Raw genomic sequence first — 14,693 nt, 5'->3', positions numbered from 1 at the left:
CCAACAACAAGTGTGAGGAGCTCATGGACTTCTTTGTCTCTAAGATTGAGACCATCCTTTCAGCGGCCGCTGCCACTTCCCTCCCTTCCCCATGCCCACAGGGCCAGACTTCCTCTAAGGTACCTCCCTGCCCTTGCCCTGAACTTGCATCTTTTTCCAGTTTCTCTCCGATCTCCCCTCATGACCTCTCCACACTCATCTTGTCCATGAGACCCTATTCCCTCAAATCTGCCGTCATCACCCCTCCTTAAAAAAAACAGTCCTTGACCCCTCTGTCCTTGCAAACTACCGCCCCCCATCTCCAACCTCCCTTTCCTCTCCATAGTCCTTGAATGTGTTGTTGCCCCCCAAATCCATGCCCATCTTTCCCGCAATTCCATGTTTGAATCCCTCCAATCAGGTTTCCGCCCTTGCCACAGTACCGAAACGGCTCTCGTCAAAGTCACAAATGACATCCTTTCTGTCTGTGACAAAGGTAAACTATTCATCCTCATCCTTCTCAACTTGTCTGCAGCCTTTGACATGGTTGACTACTCCATCCTCCTACAATGCCTCTCATTGGTCCAGCTGGGTGGGATTGCACTCGCCTGGTTCCATTCTTCTCTATCTAGTCGTAGCCAGAGAATCACCTGCAATGGCTTCTCTTCCTGCTCCCGCATCGTTCTATCCTGGATCTACACTTGGCCCCCTCCTATTTCTCATCTACATGCTGCCCCTTGGCGACATCATCCAAAAATACAGCGTCAGTTTCCACATGTACGCTGATGACACCCAGCTCTACCTCACCACCACTTCTCTCAACCCCTCCATGGTCTCTAAATTGTCAGACTGCTTGTCTGACATCCAGTAATGGATGAGCAGAAAATTTTTCCAATTAAATATTGGGAAGACCGAATCCATTGTTTTCAGTCCCCGTCACAAACTCCGTTCCCTAACCACTCACTCCATCCCTCCCCCCAAAAACAGTCTGAGGGTAAACCACACTGTTCGCAACCTTGGTGTCATATTTGACCCTGAAGTGAGCTTCCGACCCTATATTCGCGCCATCACTAAGACCGCCTATTTCCACCTCTGTAACATCGCCCATCTCCGCCCCGCCTCAGCTCATCTGCTGCTGAAACCCTCATCCATGCCTTTGTTACCTCTAGACTTGACTATTCCAATGCCCTCCTGGCTGGCCTCCCACATTCTACCCTACGTAAACTTGAGGTCATCCAAAACTCGGCTGCTCGTTTCCAACTCGCACTAAGTCCCATTCACCCATCACCCCTGTGCTTGCTGACCTACATTGGCTCCCGGTCGAGCAGTGCCTCGATTTTTGGATTCTCATCCTTGTTTTCAATTCCCTCCATGGCCTTGCCCCTCCCTATCGCTGTAATCTCCTTCAGCCCCACAACCCCCAGAGATATCTGCACCCCTCTAATTCTGTCCTCTTGAGCATCCCTGATTATAATCGCTCAACCATTGGTGGCCGTGCCTTCTGTTGCCTAGGCCCTAAACTCTGGAATTCCATCCCTAAAGCTCTCTGTCTCTCTACCTTTCTTTCCTCCTTTAAAACCTACCTCTTTGACCAAGTTTTTGGTCATCTGTCCTAATTTGGCTCAGTGCCAATTTTTGCCTTATATTCCTGTGAAGCGCCTTGGGAGGTTTTACTACTTTAAAGGTGCTATATAAATACAAGTTGTTGTTGATAATTATGCAAGTGTGGATTAATTAAGGAAAGCCAGCATGGATTTGTTAAAGGCAAATCGTGTTTAACCAACTCGATCAAGTTTTTTGATGAAGTAACAGAGAGGGTTGATGAGGGAAATGCGGTTGACGTGGTGTATATGGATTTCCAAAAGGCATTCGACAAAGTACCGCATAATAGGCTTGCCAGCAGAGTTGAAGCCCATACAATAAAAGGGACAGTGGATACGAAATTGGCTAAGTGACAGGAAGCAGAGAGTAGTGGTGAACAGTTATTTTTTGGACTGGAGAAAAGTATACAGTGGTGTTCCTCGGGGGTCAGTTCTGGGACCACTGCTTTTCTTGATATATATTAATGTGGGTATACCAGGCAGAATGTCAAAATTTGCAGATGACACGAAACTTGGAAGTATAGTGAACAGTGAGGAAGATAGTGATAGACTTCAAGAGGACAGAGACAGGCTGGTGGAATGGGCAGACACGTGGCAGATGAAATTTAACACAGAAAAGTGCAAAGTGATACATTTTAGTAGAAAGAATGAGGAGAAGAAATATAAACTAAAGGGTACAATCCTAAAGGGGGTGCATGAACAGAGAGACCTGTGGGTATATGTGCACAAATCATTGAAGGTGGCAGGGCAGGTTGAGAAAGCAGTTAAGAAAGCTTATGGGATCCTGGGCTTCATAAATAGAGGTACAGAGTACAAAAGCATGGAAATTATGATGAAACATAGAAGATAGGAGCAGGAGTAGGCCATTTGGCCCCTCAAGCCTGTTCTGCCATTTAATGAGATCATGGCTGATCATCCAAATTCAGTACCCTGTCCCTGCTTTCTCCCCATATCCCTTTAGCCTTAAGAAATATATCTAACTCCTTGAATATATTTAATGAATTGGCCTCAACTGCCTTGTGTGGTAGAGAATTCCACAGGTTCACCACTCTCTGGGTGAAGAAATTTCTCCTCATCTCAGTCCTAAATGGCTTACCCCTTATCCTTAGACTGTGACCCCTGGTTCTGGACTCCCCCGCCATTGGGAACATCCATCCTGCATCTAGTCTGTCTAGTCCTGTTAGAATATTATAAGTTTCAATGAGATCCCCTCTCATTCTTCTAAACTCCAGCGAGTATAAGCCAAATCGACCCAATCTCTCCTCATACGTCATTCCTGCCATCCCAGGTATCAATCTGGTGAATCTTCACTGCACTCTCTCCATGGCAAGAACATCCTTCCTCAGATAAGGTGACCAAAACTGCACACAATACTCAAGGTGTGGTCTCACCAAGGCCCTGTACAACTGCAGCAGGACATCCTTGCTCCTGTACTCGAATCCTCTCGCTATGAAGGCTAACATACCATTTGCCTTCTTAACCGCCTGCTGCACCTGCATGCTTACCTTCAGCGACTGGTGCACAATGACACCCAGGTCTCATTGCACTTCTCCTTTTCCCAATCGATTGCCATTCAGATAATTATCTGTCTTCCTGTTTCTGCCACCAAAGTGGATAACCTCGCATTTATCCACATTATACTGCATTTGCCATGCATCTGCCCAATCACCCAACCTGTCCAAATCATACTGGAGTTTCTCTGCATCCTCCTCACAGCACACATGCCCACCCAGCTTTGTGTCATCTGCAAACTTGGAGATATTACATCTAGTTCCCTCGTCTAGATCATTTATTATATATTGTAAATAGCTGGGGTCCTAGCACCGATCCCTGCAGTACCCCACTAGTCACTGCCTGCCACTCGGAAAAAGACCCATTTATTCCAACTCTTCGCTTCCTGTCTGCCAACCAGTTCTCTATCCAAAACAGTACCTTACCACCAATCCCATGTACTTTAACTTTGCACGCTAATCTCTTATGCGGGACCTTATCGAAAGCCTTCTGAAAGTCCAAATACACCACATCCACTGGTTCTCCCTTATCAATTTACCAGTTACATCCTCAAAAAATTCCAGTAGATTGTCAAGCATGATATACCTTTTGTAAATCCATGTTGACTTTGTCTGATCCTGTCACTGCTTTCCAAGTGCTCTGCTATTACATCTTTTATAATGGACTCTAGCATTTTCCCCACTACCGATGTCAGGCTAACCGGTCTATAATTCCCCTTTTTCTCTCTACCACCTTTTTTAAATAGTGGGGTTACATTAGCTATCCTCCAATCCATGGGAACTGTTCCAGAGTTTATAGAATTTTGGAAGATGACCAACAATGCATCTACTATTTCTAGGGCCACTTCCTTAATTACCCTAGAATGTAGATTATCAGGCCCTGTGGATTTATCGGCCTTCAATCCCCTCAATTTCCCTAACACCATTTCCCTACAAATACTGATTTCATTTAATTCCTCCCTCTCATTAGAACCTATGTTCCCCGACATCTCTGGGAGGTTATTTGTGTCCTCCTTTGTGAAAACAGAACCAAAGTATGTATTTAATTGGTCTGCCATTTCTTTGTTCCCCATTATAAATTCCCTTGATTCTGACTGCAAGGGACCTACGCTGGACTTCACCAATCTTTTTCCCTTCACATATCTATAGAAGCTTTTACAGTCAGTTTTTATGTTCCCTGCAGCTTACACTCATAATCTATTTTCTCCCTCTTAATTAATCCCTTTGTCCTCCTTTGCTGAATCCTAAACTGCTCCCAATCCTCAGGTTTGCTGCTTTTTCTGACCAAATTATATGTCCTCTGCTTGGATCTTATGCTATCCCTAATTTCCCTTGTTAACCACGGTTGAGTCACCTTGTTTGTTTTATATTTATGCCAAACAGGGATGAACAAATTCTGTAGTTCATCCATGCGATCTTTAAATGTTTGCCATTGCCTATCCACCGTCAACCCTTTAAGTAACGTTCCCCAATCCATCCTAGCCAACTCGTGCCTCATACCATCGTAGTTTCCTTTATTTAAATTCAGGACCCTAGTCTTGAGTCAACTACGTCACTCTCCATCTTAATGAAGAATTCTACATATTATGATTGCTCCTCCCCAAGGGGCCTCGCACAACAAGATTGCTAATTAATCCTTTCTTATTACATAATACCCCGTCTAAGATGGCCTGCTCTCTAGTTGGTTCCTCGACATATTGGTCCAGGAAACCATCCCGTATACACTCTAGGAATTCCTCCTCCACAGTATTGTTACTAATTTGGTTAGCCCAATCTATATGTCGATTAAAGTCACCCATGATAACTGATGTGCCCTTATTGCACGCATCTCTAATTTCCCAATTAATGCCATCCCCAACCTCCGCATTACTGTTTGGGGGTCTGTATACAACTCCCACTAACGTTTTCTGCCCCTTAGTATTTCTCAGCTCTGCCCATACAGATTCTACATCATCAGAGCTAATATCCTTCCTTGCTATTGTGTTAATCTCCTCTTTAACCGACAATGCTACCCCACCTCCCTTTCCTTTTTTCCTGTCCTTCCTGAATATTGAATACCCCTGGATGTTGAATTCCCAGTCTTGGTCATCCTGGAGCCATGTCTCCGTAATCCCAATTATATCATATTGTTTACATCTATTTGCACAGCTAATTCATCCACCTTATTACGAATGCTCCTCGCATTAAGACACAAAGCCTTCAGGTTTGATTTTTTAACACTCTTAGTCCTTTTAAAATTATTATTTACTGTGGCCCTGTTTGTTTTACACCCTTGATTTTTCTGCCTTCCACTTTTGCTTTTCTCCTTCCTGTCTTTTGTTTCTATCCTTGCTTCCCTTTCCTCTGTCTCCCTGCACAGGTTCCCAACTCCCTGCCATTTTAGTTTAAAGCCTCCCCAACAGCACTAGCAAACACTTCCCCCTAGGACATCAATTCCGGTCCCGCCCAGCTGCAAACCGTCCAGTTTATAGTGGTCCCACCTCCCCCAGAACCGCTTCCAATGTCCCAGGAATTTGAATCCCTCCCCCTGCGCCATTCCTCTAGCCACGTATTCATCTGAAATATCCTTCTATTTCTACTCTGACTAGCACGTGGCACTGGTAGCAATCCTGAGATTACTATCTTTGAGGTCCTATTTTTAAATTTACCTCCTAACTCCCTATGTTCAGCTTTTAGGACCTCATCCTGTTTTTTTCCTATATCGTTGGTACCTATATGCACCACGACAACTGGCTGTTCACCCTCCCCCTCCAGATTGTCCTGCAGCCGCCCCGAGACATCCTTGACGCTTGCACCAGGGAAGCAACATACCATCCTGGAGTCTCGTTTGCGGCCGCAGAAACGCCTATCTATTCCCCTTACAATAGAATCCCCTATCGCTAAAACTCTCCCGCTCTTTTTCCTCCCGTCCTGTGCAGCAGGACCACCCATGGTGCCAGGAAGTTGGCTGCTGCTGCCTTCCCCTGATAAGCCATCTCCCTCAATAATATCCAAAGTGGTATATCTGTTTGAAAGGGGGATGGCCACAGGGGGCCCCTGCACTACCTGCCTGCACCTACTACTCTGCCTGGTGGTCACCCATTTGCTTCCTGCCTGTGCAGCCTTTACCTGCAGTGTGACCAACTCACTAAACGTGCTATCCACGATGTCCTCAGCATCGCGAATGCTCCAGTATGTATCCATTCACAGCTCCAGCGCCGCAATGCGGTCTGTCAGTTGCTGCAGATGGATACACTTCCTGCACACATGGTCATCAGGGACACAGGAAGTGTCCCTGATTTCCCACATAGTGCAGGAGGAGCATGCCACTGGTCCGAGCTGTGCTGCCATGACTTACCCTTTAATTAATTCAAATTAAATTAAATCAAATCAATACCACTAATTACACTACAATTAAATTATATACTCAAGGGCCCTTGTTTACTAGCACTCCCCGCTACACATCAGAGACGCTAGAAACTATAAACCACAAAAATTAAGTTTGGAAAAAAGTGAGAAAGAGAGAAATACTCACCAACCAATCACTTACCTGCTTTCTGGTGACGTCACACTTCGATTACTTTTTACTTCTCTCTGCTGCCGCCAGTGAGTCTGGGCTGCTCTCTCTCCCTGCTCTTTAACTCCTCGGTCTCCGCGCTCAGTCTCCACCCAGGGCCACTGTCTCTGCTGCCGTCGGTGAGTCTGGGCCGCTCTCTCTCCCCGCTCTTTAACTCCTCGGTTTCCGCGCTCAGTCTCCACCCAGGGCCGCCCTCACTGCTGCCGCCGGTGAACCTGTATAATACACTGGTTTGGCCTCAACTGGAGTATTGTGTCCAATTCTGGGCATCACACTTTAGGAAGGATGTGAAGGCCTTAGAGAGGGTGCAGAAAAGATTTACGTGAATGACTCCAGGAATGAGGGACTTCAGTTACATGGATAGACTGGAGAAGCTGGAGTTGTTCTCCTTTGAGCAGAGACGAATGAGAGGAGATTTAATAGAGGTGTTCAAAATCATGAGGGATCTGGACAGAGTAGATAGAGAGAAAATGTTCCCATTGGCAGAAGGGTCGAGAACCAGAGGACACAGATTTAAGGTGATTGGCAAAAGAACGAAAGGCGTCGTAAGGAAAAACTTTTTTACGCAGCGAGTGGTTAGGATCTGGAATGCACTGCTTGAAAGGGCGGTGGAGGCAGACTCAATCGCAGCTTTCAAAAGGGAGTTGGATAAGTACCTGAAAGAAAAAATGTTGCAGGGCTACAGGGAAAGGGCGGGGGAGGGGGACTGGCTGAGGTGCTCTTGCAGAGAGCCGGCACGGGCTCAACGGGCCGAATGGCCTTCTTCCTTGCTGTAACCATTCTATGATTCTATGAATTATATCCTCCTGGTGATGAGCCATGCTGATAGGGAGGCTGGGTCAGAGATAAGGCTACAACACTTAGGTCCCGATCTCCAATCCGTGCTCTCTGTGCCCACCTCCCCTGCTGGGAGTGCAGGTTAGCCTTTATATATTGATATTTTGGAAGTATACAAAATAATTGAAAATGTCTTCCTTTACAGCCATTGTATGACACTGCCTACCTTACATTGTACAACATCAGCTTCACCTCTCTTCCCATCCTGTTGTACAGCCTTATGGAACAACATGTCAGTATCGATACACTGAAAAGAGACCCATCATTATACAGGTGAGCTTAGAGGCCATGAGCACACGGTACATGTTGCGATTGCTACAGTGTTCTTTTAACAGAACATTATAGAGTAAATTCAGCAAGCTATGCAGCTGGGGGTAAATATGCTCTAAGTGCTGTAGCCCTTCAAGCACAGTTCGTCCACTGGAAGCACAGGACTTAATTAATTTATCTTTAACTTGATGCGTTGAATTCCTAAAGGCGATAGGGTGTGTCAAGCTTACAGATGAAAGGCAGCCCACTAGTGAAATGAGAGTATGAGCTGAAAGAATTGATAGACCAGATCGCTGGCAAATATATTACAGTGTGAGTTTCTTTTGGTGAAGGTGTCTTACCTTGAGCATTATCTTCAATGCTCAATCATTCAGGCCTCCTCATAAAATCTAAAGAATTATGTTCTGCTCTTCATGAACAAGTGCCCTATCTCTGCCTTCTGATATTCTTTAGCACAAGCAAAGTTCAGGCCATTTCCCCTGTTGCAGCGAAGCAACACAGAGAAAGGAGATTAATCCACTATCGATTAAAGGGGAATTGGGTAAGTATTTGAAAGGATACAGAGAAAGGGCAGGGAAATGGGATTCGAATAGACAGCTCAAGCTGAAGAGTTAGCAACCAGCATAGGGCGAAGGGCCGAATGGGCTCTTAAGTTCTGATTCTGAACCCACCTTCTATGGCAGCAGTTAGATCTTCCCACCCAACCAATAGGAATTGATAGACTGTAGAAAGTGCCCCAGTTTGGAAAAAAATCTTCAGGATTCTTCCAACTTGGCTGCAATATGTTTGTATTACCCCGAACAGGCACTCCAAAAATAAACCCAAAACAGAGAGTCTCTTGGCAAATGACTTGGCAAAGGGGGGCTCGCACCTTCTGATCTCTTTCAACTCCTCTATCCTTCTACGTGCACCAGGTGAAACATAATTGAGCTAAGTAATTGTAAGACAATTGTGTAATAAAGTATATCGTTCAGTATGTTTCATTTTGAGAGCTGGAAATACTGTAGGAAATTAAGCTTTTCCAATAATTTTATGGACCGAATGATCTGGATTTTGTGCTTTCAGCTAAGTAAAAAGCACAGTATTCTTTAATCAGATAAGTATGTCACAAAATGAATGTTACAGTGCTGCAGTGGCTATTAACCTGGGCTGGCAGCTAAAGGTTGAGTGTTAAAATTCCACCATGGCAAACTGTGAAACTGAATTCAATAACTCTGGTAATTTTTGGGCTAGCACCTGAAGAACAACGACCATGAAAGCACCTGATTTTTTAATTATCCACCTGGTTCACTAATGCCCTTCAGGGAAGGGAACTTGCCCCATAACGCTACCCGGCCTGGCCTACACATGACACCAGTCCCACACTATTTGATGATTTTAATATCCTTAGCAAGCCACTCAGTTATTCAAGGCAAGAAATGTTCCCTTGCCAGTTTCACTCGTATCCCAAGAACAAATTCAAATAAAATGAAGGGTGCAGCTTAAATCAAAAGGGCAAATATATCACATAACTATAGAGTTCATCTGGATTCTCTGAATGACCTTAGCAAACAATGCAATTTCAATACTTTTCTTCTCAACCACCAGGGACATTGCCAAAAATTCCTTGTTATGTTGGAAGTTGTTCATTTACTGGACGTTCCTGGGAGCGTTTGATGCTATGGTATTTTTCTTTGGTGCTTATTTTCTGTTTGACAATTCAACCATGACCAGCAATGGGCAGGTTAGTAAACTACCTCAACTACATCAGAATAAGGTGATCGCGTTTTAACAGTCTGCCACTCTTCTTGCCTGTTGAAGCTCTTACTGTAGCAATATATCTCTAATATTTTACATAAATCATTTAATGACCCATTTAATCTTACAGTTTATTCTAGTGCCTGCCCATTAAGATATCTTTATACTTGCCTAAGGAAAATATTTTTTTTTCTGACCATTACCTGCTCTCTTTTGCTCTGTTAGTTTATGCAGTAATATTTCTGTTGTGGTTTTGTTGCCTTGTTAATTTACTTAAACAATTCTGTGCTTTTATTTGCCCTGTTAATTTTCTTTCTGTCTTGTATTTTTTGCTTTTGCTGTTTGCTTCTCTTTCTAACACCAGCTAATGAGGGCCAACTTGAACATGGTAAGATCTCTCTCTCTCTTTCACCTTGTCTTTATCTCATTTTTGGGCAACATACATTAGACAATTTCTGACTGACGTGATTACTTCTGAGTGGAGATTCTATTTCTCAAAAGTAGTAGTGGGTTGGTTAGTGGGTGTAAACTCTCTTTCTGCATAAATGTTTAATTTACTCCTCAAATAAAACTGAGTCTTATTAGGTAGATTACCCAAACTGGTACAGAATTATAAGAGTAAAGAGACACATTTGGTAATAGAGACGGTGAAGAAAAAGTTCTAGCCAACATTAATCCCACGACAGTGTGCGATTGTAAAGAAAGACAGACTTGCATTTATTTAGCGCCTTTCACGACCACCGGATGTCTCGAAGCGCTTTACAGCCAATGAAGTACTTTTGAAGTGGAGTCACTGTTGTAATGTAGGAAACGCGGCAGCCAACTTGTGCATAGCAAGCTCCCACAAACAGCAATGTGATAATGACCAGATAATCTGTTTTGTGATGTTGATTGAGGGATAAATATTGGGCAGGACACCGGGGAGAACTCCCCCTGCTCTTCTTCGAAATAGTGCCAGGGGATCTTCTGTCAGACTGTCCAACATCCAGTCCTTGGTGAGTGGGAACTTCCTCCAATTGTCGTCTTTGACCCCACCACAGACTCCATTCCCTCGCCAATTCCAATTCCCCTCCCTGGCCACTGTTTCATTATCTCGCATTCAGTGTTCTCCTAATTATTTTTGTGTGTGCAGTCCCTTTATCGGGCTGCGCGGCCCATTCAAAGTTTTGCACACGTGCAAAAATTCACATGTGAAATGACAGTCCCGGGTTGCGCGGGACCGGCAAACAGCCGTGCGGTTGCTCTCACACTCAGTATTATGATGTCACACTCTAATGGTATTACGATCTCAGGCTGAACCAGACTATTCGTAACCTCAGCATCCTTATACGGCCCCGAGCTGAGCTACCAACCCATATCCTTTCCACCTCCATAACATCGCCCATCTCCACCCCTGCCTCAACTCATCTGCTGCTGAAATCATCATCCATGCTTTTATCACCTTTAGACTAGACTATTCCAATGCTCTCCTGGCCGAACTCCCACCTTCCATCCTCTGTAAACTTCAACTCATCCAAAATGTTGCTGCCCGTATCCTAACTTGCACCAAATCTCATTCACCCATCACCCCTGTGCTTGCTGAACAACATTGACTCCCAGTTAGTGGGAGTGGTGTATAGACCTCCAAACAGTAATGCGGAGATTGGGGATGGGATTAAAAGGGAAATTAGAGAAGCATGCAATAAGGGCACAGCAGTCATCATGGGTGACTTTAATCTACATATAGATTGGGCTAACCAAATTAGTAATAATACTGTGGAGGAGGAATTCCTAGAGTGTATACGGGATGGTTTCCTGGACCAATATGTCGAGGAACCAACCAGAGATCAGGCCATCTTAGACTGGGTATTATGTAATGAGAAAGAATTAATTAGCAATCTTGTTGTACGAGGCCCCTTGGGTCGGAGCAATCATAATATGATAGAATTCTTCATTAAGATGAAGAATGAAGTAGTTGACTGAGAGACCAGGGTCCTGAATTTAAATAAAGGAAATTATGATGGTCTGAGGTGCGAGTTGGGTAGGATTGATTGGGGAATGTCACTCAAAGGGTTGACGGTGAATAGGCAAAGGCAAGCATTCAACGACTGCATGGATGAACTACAGTAATTGTTCATCCCAGTTTGGCATAAAAATAAAACAAAAAAGGTGACTCAACCGTGGCTAACAAGGGAAATTAGGGATAGCATAAGATCCAAGGAGAGGACATATAAATTGGGCAGAAAAAGCAGTAAACCTGAGGATTGGGAGAAGTTTAGGATTCAGCAAAGGAGGACAAAGGGATTAATTAAGAAGGGGAAAATAGAATATGAGAGTAAGCTTGCAGGGAACATAAAAACTGACTGTAAAAGCTTTTATAGATATGTGAAGAGAAACAGATTGGTGAAGTCAAACGTAGGTCCCTTGCAGTCAGAATCAGGGGAATTTATAATGGGTAACAAAGAAATGGCAGACCAATTAAATACATATTTTGGTTCTGTCTTCACAAAGGAGGACACAAATAACCTCCCAGAGATGTCAGGGAACATAGGTTCTGATGAAGGGGAGGAACTGAAAGAAATCAGTATTTGTAAGGAAATGGTGTTAAGGAAATTGATGGGACTGAAGGCCGATAAATCCACAGGGCCTGATAATCTACATCCTAATGTACTTAAGGAAGTGGCCCTAAAAATACTAGATGCATTGCTGATCATCTTCCAACATTCGATGGAATCTGGAACAGTACCCATGGATTGGAGGGTAGCTAATGTTACCCCATTTTCAAAAACGTGGTAGGGAGAAAACGGGGAATTACAGACCGGTAAGACTGACATCGGTAGTGGGGAAAATGCTAGAGTCCATTCTAAAGAATGTAATAGCTGAGCACTTGGAAAACAGTGACAGGATCGGACAAAGTCAACATGGATTTACAAAAGGTAAATCGTGCTTGACTAATTTACTGGAATTTTTTGAGGATGTAACTGGTAAAATAGATAAGGGAGAACCAGTGGATGTGGTATATTTGGACTTTCAGAAGGCTTTCGATAAGGTCCCGCATAAGAGGTTAGCGTGTAAAGTTAAGGCACATGGGATTGGGGGCAAGGTATTGATTTGGATAGAAAACTGGTTGGCAGACAGAAAGCAAAGAGTTGGAATAAACGGGTCTTTTTCCGAGTGGCAGGCAGTGACTAGTGGGGTACCGCAGGGATCGGTCCTTGGACCCCAGCTATTCACAATATATATTAATGATCTAGACGAGGGAACTAGATATAATTTATCTCCAAATTTGCAGACGACACAAAGCTGGGTGGGCGTGTGTGCTGTGAGAAGGATGCCGAGAAACTCCAGTATGATTTGGATAGGTTGGGTGATTGGGCAGAAGCATGGCAGATGCAATATAACGTGGATAAATGTGAGGTTATCCACTTTAGTGGCAAAAACAGGAAGGCAGATTATTATCTGAATGGCAATAGATTGGGAGAAGGGGAAGTGCAATGAGACCTGGGTGCCCTTGTGCACCAGTCGCTGAAGGTAAGCATGCAAGTGCAGCAGGCAGTTAAGAAGGCAAATGGTATGTTGGCCTTCGTAGCGAGAGGGTTCGAGTACAGGAACAAGGATGTCTTGCTGCAGTTGCACAGGGCCTTGGTGAGACCACATCTTGAGTATTGTGTGCAGTTTTGGTCACCTTATCTGAGGAACGATGTTCTTGCCATGGAAGGAGTTCAGCGAAGATTCACCAGGCTGATACCTGGGATGGCAGGTATAACGTATGAGGAGAGATTGGGTCGATTGGGCTTGTACTCGCTGGAGTTTAGAAGAATGAGAGGGGATCTCATTGAAACTTATAAAATTCTGACAGGACTGGACAGACTAGATGCAGGAAGGATGTTCCCGATGGTCGGGGAGTCCAGAACCAGGGGTCACAGTCTAAGGATAAAGGGTATGCCATTTAGGACAGAAATGAGGAGGAATTTCTTCACCCAGAGAGTGGTGAACCTGTGGAATTCTCTACCACAGAAGGCAGTAGAGGCCAATTCATTAAATATATTCAAGAAGGAGTTGGATACATTTCTTAAGGCTAAAGGGATCAAGGGGTATGGGGAGAACGCAGGGACCGGGTACTGAATTTGGATGATCAGCCATGATCACATTGAATGGCGGAGCAGGCTCGAGGGGCCGAATGGCCTACTCCTGCTCCTATCTTCTATGTTTCTATGCTTCTCCCAACTCCTCATTTAAAATTCTCATCTTCTTGTTTAAATTCCTTCATAGCCTCCACTCTCCCTATCTCTGTAACCTCCAGCCCTACAATATCCACCTCCAAGAACTCTCTTTCCTCTGACTCTAGCCTCTTGCACATCCTCCACTCTACCATTGGCGGTCGTGCCTTCTGCTGCCTCCGCTCCAAGCTCTGGAATTCCCACCCTAAACCTCTCTGCCTCTCCCCCTCTCTCTCCTCCTTAAAAGCTACCTGTATGACCAGGCACTTGGTTACCTGTCCTAATATCTCATCCTTTGGGTCGGTGGCCAAGGCATCCGTCTGACTCAGGCAGGAGCCTCGTTAATACGTGCATAGTGGGGCCCTATGATGTTATTCGGACCCTGCGCAGTAATACCTGTCAGGGAAGATATGGAACCCCCCAAAGGTGGGGCGAGGAGGGTCATGAGTATCCTACAAGGAACATTTTATGCCTTTGCTGCCTCGGACTCCCCACCTGCAAAACCCTGCCAAACTACCCCCCCCCCCCCCACCCGCCCCCCCACCCGTGACTTACCTGCCATGGCTTCTGAACCACCTGACCTTCACCGGGTAACCGCCTCCGTACACCTGTCTCAGCTGGGCGACCAGGTAACCACCTCCGTACACCTGTCTCAGGTGGGCAGCCGGGTAACCGCCTCCGTACACCTGTCTCAGCTGGGCAGCCGGGTAACCACCTCCATACACTTGTCTCGGGTGGGCGACCAGGTAACCACCTCCGTACACTTGTCTCGGGTGGGAGGCCAGGTAACCGCCTCCGTACACCTGTCTCAGGTGGGCAGCTGGCCAGCGGCATGTGAATGAGGCCCAAGAGTTAATATAGGCCAGGCCTCAGATTGATGTTGGGGGAGTTTGATGCTAACCTCACTCCGTGCCCGCCCGAAACCAGCTCCCAGTTACAATCACCACCCAAAACTTGTCAAACACTTATTGATGCATTAATGAGAAGTCCAAATTGCTGGCTT

The 14,693-nt window shown here is 45.1% G+C and overlaps 1 protein-coding gene across 1 annotated transcript in view; it reads left to right on the top strand.

The window, feature by feature from the left end:
* The window catches only part of atp11a (ATPase phospholipid transporting 11A), a 302,919-nt gene that overhangs the window by 199,514 nt on the left and 88,712 nt on the right, over positions 1-14,693 (top strand). The window contains exons 21-23 of the mRNA XM_085999881.1: positions 7,630-7,757; positions 9,342-9,477; positions 9,856-9,879. Of these exons, the coding sequence (XP_085856007.1) occupies positions 7,630-7,757; positions 9,342-9,477; positions 9,856-9,879 (288 nt within the window). The remainder of the gene's footprint in view (positions 1-7,629; positions 7,758-9,341; positions 9,478-9,855; positions 9,880-14,693) is intronic.

This window comes from Somniosus microcephalus, chromosome 10 (assembly GCF_052327205.1).
Source record: "Somniosus microcephalus isolate GS21.2 chromosome 10, FLI_Smic_1.0, whole genome shotgun sequence".
Lineage (NCBI taxonomy): Eukaryota > Metazoa > Chordata > Chondrichthyes > Squaliformes > Somniosidae > Somniosus > Somniosus microcephalus.
This window is presented reverse-complemented; position numbering and strand designations above follow the sequence as displayed.